This window comes from Dendrobium catenatum, unplaced genomic scaffold (assembly GCF_001605985.2).
Source record: "Dendrobium catenatum unplaced genomic scaffold, ASM160598v2 fragScaff_scaffold_716, whole genome shotgun sequence".
NCBI lineage: Eukaryota > Viridiplantae > Streptophyta > Magnoliopsida > Asparagales > Orchidaceae > Dendrobium > Dendrobium catenatum.
In genome coordinates this window covers 21,015,832-21,023,397 of record NW_021319178.1, presented here as the reverse complement: position 1 = coordinate 21,023,397, position 7,566 = coordinate 21,015,832, and the positions used below count along the sequence as shown (strand labels likewise).

General features: G+C 31.7%; 1 protein-coding gene across 1 annotated transcript; it reads left to right on the top strand.

Moving 5' to 3' along the window:
- Nucleotides 1–1,354: 1,354 nt before the first annotated feature.
- On the top strand, nucleotides 1,355–3,351 carry LOC110105175 (E3 ubiquitin-protein ligase At4g11680). Its single transcript, XM_020834565.2, has 3 exons — nucleotides 1,355–2,069; nucleotides 2,158–2,509; nucleotides 2,918–3,351. The coding sequence occupies exons 1-3, from the start codon at nucleotides 1,597–1,599 to the stop codon at nucleotides 3,062–3,064; spliced, it is 972 nt and encodes a 323-aa protein (XP_020690224.1). The 5' UTR covers nucleotides 1,355–1,596; the 3' UTR covers nucleotides 3,065–3,351.
- Nucleotides 3,352–7,566: the final 4,215 nt, after the last annotated feature.

The window sequence follows — 7,566 nt, the reverse complement described above, 5'->3', positions numbered from 1 at the left end:
AGTCGGTAGCCAACTCCTTATAAATAAGTTTGTGATGCTATCATTCCTAAATATACTAAAATCGCATTCATATTGGTAGAAAGTAGTTATGAAAGGTGGTCCAAAGATTTAGGGTTTGCTTTGGGATCACCCATAATTGAGCACTCTAGCTTAAATACTTAGGTGTATTGAAAAATAATCAAGCTTTTTTTTTCTGGGATTTTGAGCCGATTAAGACAAATTTATACGCACATTACATACGCAAGCTTCGAATCGTAGACCTCTTAATTCTTAGCCAAGGTGACTGTGGTGGTGAAGAAATGCTTGTTATCTTAAAAATTACTTTTGTGAAGATATGCTTGTTATTTTAAGAATTAATGCCTATGGTGGAGGCGATAAGGTGGTTGTGGTTACTGGTCGTCGAGGTGATGATGGTTGTGGTGGTGACGGTGATCAAGGGTGGTCACTGATAGCAGATATCAGATATCAATACTTAGTGTTAAAACACTCAAAATACATTTAAGACTTCTTGAATATTTCTAAAAGCAGGGGTGTCAATTTCGGGTCATGGGTCAGGTTCGGGTCGAACCCCAAACTAACCCGGCACTATTCGGATCATCCTAAACCCGACCCGTTTTTGCAAACGGGTCGGTTTTCCGACCCGAGCCCGACCCGCTTCGGGTCTGGGTCAACCCGACAAGACCCGAATGACCTGGGACCATAAAAAATGCTAGTTTTCGGGTCCAAAAATGGGTTAATCTCGAGTTGTAGGGTAAAATACGAGTTTTCATATCTAAATCGGGTCAATTTCGGGTCAAAGGGTTAACCCGAACCTAACCTAATTTTTGAAATGGGAAAAATTTTTGAACTCGACCCTTTTCGGATTCGGGTTGACCCCAACCCAAAATTTTTGGATCGGGTTCGAGTCGGATTTTCGGGTCGTGTTAAATATTGACACCCTTATCTAAAAGTAATTTGATTTGTATTGAAAAATAAAAGTAAATTTGATTCTAAATATGGTTTTAAGGTTTTTGATTGGGATACCTTTTTAATGCTTTCTAAAGTAATTTTTTAGTACAAAAAATTTTAATTTAAAAATATTTTGTATTAAAAATCTGCTTTAAAAATCTGTAAGCCTTAGTTATTCAAGGTCAACTTGATACTTCATGAGCTGAGCCATCTTGTCATGCTTGTTTACCTTGCTATGCACCTGATGGAGTGATGGACGTCTGCAACTAGTTGATTACATGCCTACTCCCCAACTACTACACAGAAAGTGACTTTTCACGAGAGGGGGGCGGCTTAAGTGTTTTTTTTTTGTTGTTATTCAATTTTCAACCAAAAACTAGTTAGCTTTTTAAACAAATAAAGACATCTTTGAGTGGAGGGAAGTATCTGGTTTGGCCAACGGCTATTTCTCTTTCAGCCACCCTTGGAACCCAAGCAAAGCTGGTAGATTCTTGGTCGCCATCTGATGATCAAACTCCTCCTACCTTCCTTTCCCTTTAATCCTACCTTATTTCTTTCATCCCAAATCACTCTCTCACAATTACATCACAACTTCTTCTTTCCATCAACTCTGCAGACCATGATGAAGCTCTCAAGTTCCATTCTTCAATGAACAGAATTGACGATTCTGATAAGTTCAAGACACTGCTGAACTCCAACAGCGCACAAATGGTGATATCGAGCAATATTGATCATACTGAAGCTCGAAGCCCACCTGTTGGGTCATTGTTGAGGATGGTGATGAGGGTATCAAGAGCTAGATGGTTTGGTTTCTTGCGAAGAGTGTTTCAGTATCAGAATGGTACAAGATCTGATCTCAGATCCAACCCCTTCAATTCCAGTCCATGGCTTCTGCTCGAGGTTATAGCACTTGTTGGGCAGATAGTTTCTGTCACAACAGTCTTGGTTGTGTCAAAGAAGGAAAGGCCGGTTTGGCCTGTAAGATTTTGGATTGCTAGCTACAACATTGCCAATATCCTTAGCATACCTATTCTTTATTGGCGATATCGATGCTCCAATTCAAGCCAGAGTCTTGGCTTGAGCTCTGATTTAGAGCAGCAGAGAAGCCTCGAGGAATCCAGGTGAGAAACTTTCTGAATTCTGAGTTCAATCTTCTCCTTCATGACTATTAGAACATAGAAAATGACTAACTGTTTCTTTTGGTATCAGGAGTTCGTCTCTAATGAACAAGGCTAGGCCATACCTTGAGCTTTTCTACGCATTGTGGTTTGTAATGGGCAATGTTTGGATTTTCGATTCACGGTTGGGCTCATTCAATCAAGCACCAAAGCTTCATCTGCTCTGCATCGCTCTTCTTTCTTGGAATGCAATCATCTACTCTTTCCCTTTTCTTTTGTTTTTGTTGCTGTGCTGCATTGTGCCACTTGTTAGAAATCTTCTTGGTTACAACATGAACTTGGCTTCAAGTGGTCGAGGAGCATCTGATGATCAGATTTCTCAGCTTCCATTTTGGAGATTCAAGGAGGTGGAAGCTGTAGATGAGCTTGCAGTTAAGAATTCAGTAAGTTTCACTGCTGTTAATCATTTCTGCTTTTATGATGAAAAAAAGAGCTGCGTTGGGAAATGATAACTTCAGGAATCAAAATTGTCCCACTTCACTAATGATGAAACCTATTTCAATCTAAATTAAGCTGCTCCTCTCCAGTTGAAGTGAAATTATTAGGTGCGGACACCGAACGCCGTCCATAGCCCAATGAAAATGTGCCACGTCACTCCTACTAGGTACCGCAACTCGGTACTGGTCGGTACCGAGCTCGGTACTGAGCTCGGTACTGGATGACGTGGCTGCATCTGATTGGCCTCTGGATGGTAAGTTGTGTCCGGTGTCCGCACAGAATAATCTCTCATAGTTGGAACCCCCAATCTTTGAATTTTAAAAGCTGACATCCTTCCCTTAACATTTATGCAGGAGTGTTGTATTTGTCTTGCCAAATATATAGACAGAGATGAGGTTAGGAAGCTGCCATGCTCACACTTATTTCACCTAAGATGTGTTGATCAATGGCTAAAGATAATATCTTGCTGTCCTCTGTGCAAGAAAGAGCTTGAGAAGTGATCAAAAGAGAATTTGTGGGGACAGATCACTTTGGATGCTAACCTTTATGGATTTGTATGATAAAGTTGTAAGTAAATCAGAAATTCTCTAAAAGGTGAGCAGTTAGCTCTTGTTAGGTCTTCAGCTGTTACTTTGGTGTTGAAAAGAGTTTTTCAAGAACAGGGAAAGGCATCAAACATCCACCAATATCATGTGAATTTTCACTATGCCACACAGCTTAAATTGTTGTTGTAATTAAGAGTTTGAGAGGAATGCATGAATAAATGAACTACTGGATTCTATATCAATTATTTAATCTCTAAAATAATTAATTTCAGATTATATTGTGAATTTATACATAGGAGAAAAGACTAAGGATTATCACATTCATATATGAGTGTAAGGCCTCGTTTGAGATGACTTTCTTATTGTTTCTTAAAGCAGTATTTTAGTAAAAAAATAAAAAGTTATTTTAAGAAGCAATAAAAAAGCCGTCCCAAACGAAGCCTAAGACTAATGCTTCATTTGCTCTCCTTTATTTCTCTTCTTCTTATGATTTTGTGGGCAATGTTTACTAATTTTGTTAATAAAAAAGCTATTTTGTTGGATAAATTATAGGAAGAGTTCAATCATTCTATTTTTCATCCACAAAGCACCATTCTCCTCCGTATTTTACTTTTGCATCTACGATTTATAAGTTTCGTTTGGGATAGTTTCTAACTGCTTTCTACAATAGCGAAATTAAAAAAAAAAATTATAAGCTAGAATTTTTTTAACACAATATTTAAATAAAATAAAAAATATACAATCAAAATCTTAATCATCTAAATATTAAATGTTATATTTACATAATCTCAAGAATTTTATTTAGTGATAATTAATTTATAAGAAGAAGCATTTGCCGCTTGCAAGGCAATGAATCAATGATGTTGATATATGATAGTTGTAGTAGGAGCCAATGGCTTTAAATTATTATAGTAATTTTTAAAATCACTCAAAACATTTCAAAATTATTTTGAGTATTTTTAAAATAATTTATTTATTTTAAATAAATAAAAAATCAAAATAGTTAAAAAATACATCAAATAAGCATTATTTTTCCAAAAGAAAAACTGATCCCTAATAGGCCCTTTGCAAATGCAATATAGTTTTGTTGCTCCCGGATTTAATTTTTGAAGTCTCCAACTAGCTTTTGCCACGAGATTCGTGCCCGATCAAGCTAATTTTGTGATGACGTATCAAGTTTATAAATAAATTAATAGTACAACAAATTACAAGCTATTTTATTCTTTGTAGAATATATGGAAACAAATTTTTATATTAAGAAATTTTCAAGTAGACATTTTAAATAATAATAATTTTAGAAGAAATCATTTTAAAATAATCATGTAAATATCAACAAACACTAGTATATTTTTGGTGATCGTACCAAGTACCTATATGTATGTACTATAATTTGATATATTAAGAAATATTTTAAATTTAATGTGAATATTATAAAAATATAGAAAAAATAAGAAATTACGTATAAATTCAGTCCGTATAAATTATATTTTGCTTCTTAGAAGTTGGTTATAATAAAGAAAAAATCATATTGAAGTATACTAATTTATTGAATAAATAAAATTCAAATAAATTTGATTGAACTTACTTTAGAATGGACAGGAGATTTATATTAAAATATGACATTGAGCTATTTCTGTTAAATTTAGATCAATTAATCTTATTGTAAAGCATATTCAAAACAGATTAAAAAAATATTTACTATCTTTCACTCGTAAGATCAATCAGAATCTGTAACAATATATAGAAATATTACTTGATTTAATCAATAAAAATAAAAATAAAAAATTTACATTCAATCGAAACAACCAAATTGCATATCACTTGGAAAGAGTTTCTTGCTACTGTTTATATAGCATTTTGAGTTTTCTTGTGTTAAGAACTCACATGTAGTGGTGGGTGGTGGGGCCATGTGAAATGCTTCATGATGTTTTGGGACAAATGATTAAAATAAAAGATGTATTATAATTACTAAATGTTTTAAATATGTGTTAATTTATTTATTTTAAAAAAGTTTAAAAATTGTAAAATTTGAACCGACCGGTTCACTGGTTTGCCGGTTGAACCGGTGGTTCTGACCGGTTCACTCCTGTTCAGTGTAGAGGCGATTTTAAGACCGAACCGGACCAGTCTTGTGACCAGTTCACGGTTGAACTAGTTGAACCGGCCGGTCCGGTCTGATTTTTAAAACATTGGTTTCAAGTTTTAATCTATAATATTTTATAATTTATATCAAAAGAAATGCATCATAATATAAAGAAAACTATAAATACTTTATAATTTCTGTAAAAAAAACATAGAGATTAATGAACTTTGATTTATTAAATGAAATTGGCAAAATATTAAAACACATAAAATTTACAAATTCAAATGATGAGATTGATTAACTCAACAAAAAATTATAATTTTTTATGACATAGTTCCTGAATAATATGATCTTTATTGTAATTGATAAGCATACCTGAAATGCATGTTTATACTTACTATTGTATGCAAATATTTTATTTAGCTTGAAAACACTACTTCTTATGGTTATCTATCTTCATCTAGCAATTGATTTTACTAAAGAGAATAAAAAGTGAAGGGAATATGAAGGAGTATTTAATGAATATGAATTAAGATAACATGAAAAGGGAATATGAAACAAGGGCTAAGGGTTATAGGGAATAAGAAGTTTTTTGCATATATATATATATACACACACTAAAAGATTAAAAAAGAATGTAGGGAATATGAATATGAGAATATGAATGAGTATTTAATGAATGTAAATTAAGACCACATGAAAATGGAATATGAAGGATAGGGGATACGAAGGATTATAAGGAATAAGAAATGTCAGGATATGAAAAGAAGAATATGAAAATGAATTTAATGAATATAAATTAATTCCACAAAAAAGGAATATGAAATGTAAGGGTTATGAAAAAGGGGGATACAAAGGCATATAGTGAATAAGAAGTGCATGTAAGGGATATGAAGAGGGGAATATAAATGTGTATTTAGTTAATATGAATTAATAGCACATGAAAAGGGAATAGAAAGTGTAGGAGATATGAAGAAAGGAATATGAAAGAGGTATTTAATGAATATGAAGGAAAAGTAAGAAGCATTAGAGAATTTAAAATATTTCTTCATTTATTTTCTTAAATGAAAAGTAATTACATATTAATTATTTTTGAAATTATCAATTAATCACAATAATATAATATAATAAAATTTCATGATTCTATTAGAAAAATGAAAATGAAATGCAAGGATTTTGTTTGGAAAGAAACTTAAGTAGTTTTTTAATAGTAGTATGAAAAGAGGAATATGAATGGATATTTAACAAATATGAACTAAGACCACAAGAAAGTGGAATAAGAAGAGTAAGGGATATGAATAAGGGAATACAAAAGGATATAGAGAATAAGAAGTGTAGGGCATATATAGGGAATAAAACGTGTAGGGCATATAAAAGGAGAATATGAAAGGGATATTTAATGAATATGAATTAAGACTATAAGAAAAGAGAATATGAAGCATAAGGGATACAAAGGGGCGAAATACGATAATTATATATTAATTATTTTTTTAAAATATCAATTAATCATAATAAGATAATAAAATCAAAAGTCATGATTCTATTTAAATAATTAAAATGAAAGGCTATGATATTATTTTGGAAGAAATTCAAGCAACTTTTATAATAATAGTATAGATATGGATGTGCATGACATTTGTTTATGACCTTCAAATGCTAGCTCAATATCATTTATTCTCTTTATCATTAATACAAGTGACATAATTCAATAATTTTAAAGATCATTTAATTATCCAATCAGATGCATTAAAACTTACACAATAAATATTTATGATTGCATGATGATATATTTATTACTTCAAAATATTATAACTTTTAAATGATATTCTCATTAACACTGTAAAAATTAACGACACATCATATCAAGCATTTAAAATTCTTTGATCCTCCATTTGATAACTTAACAAAAACATCTTTTTTTTTTTTTTGAATTATTAGTAAAATTTCATGAAAAGATTATTGTCTTTTTAAATTATACAGAATTTCAAATTAAATAGATTGGCTATTAATTATGTTTAAGACGTACTTAATGATAATAATTGATAAAATACATGAATTAATTTAGACATTTTAGATAAAATAAATGTCAGATCATCAAACACAAACATCACATGCCATTTTTGAACCCAAATGCTCATGAAAGAGTGGAAGCCACTCATCCAATAAACTAAGGGTCATTTGGGATGACTTATTACTATTTAAAGCAATTTTTTAGTACTAAAAAACTGCTTTAAAAAACAGTAAGAAAACCATCCAACATTGACTTCATCGAATCCGTCGTCTCATAAGAGTTATTTTTCTTTTTTAGTAGCTTTGCTAAGCCTTTCTATGACAATGGGAACCTGATATTGTTGAAAATTTAAGACTTGGTATA

Bases quoted from the DNA above. Each gene is read 5' to 3' on its own strand.
- LOC110105175 (XM_020834565.2), top strand. From the start codon at position 1,597: ATGAACAGAATTGACGATTCTGATAAGTTCAAGACACTGCTGAACTCC. The intron at 2,070-2,157 runs GTGAGAAACTTT...TTTTGGTATCAG, and splicing joins AGAAGCCTCGAGGAATCCAG to GAGTTCGTCTCTAATGAACA. The intron at 2,510-2,917 runs GTAAGTTTCACT...ACATTTATGCAG, and splicing joins AGCTTGCAGTTAAGAATTCA to GAGTGTTGTATTTGTCTTGC.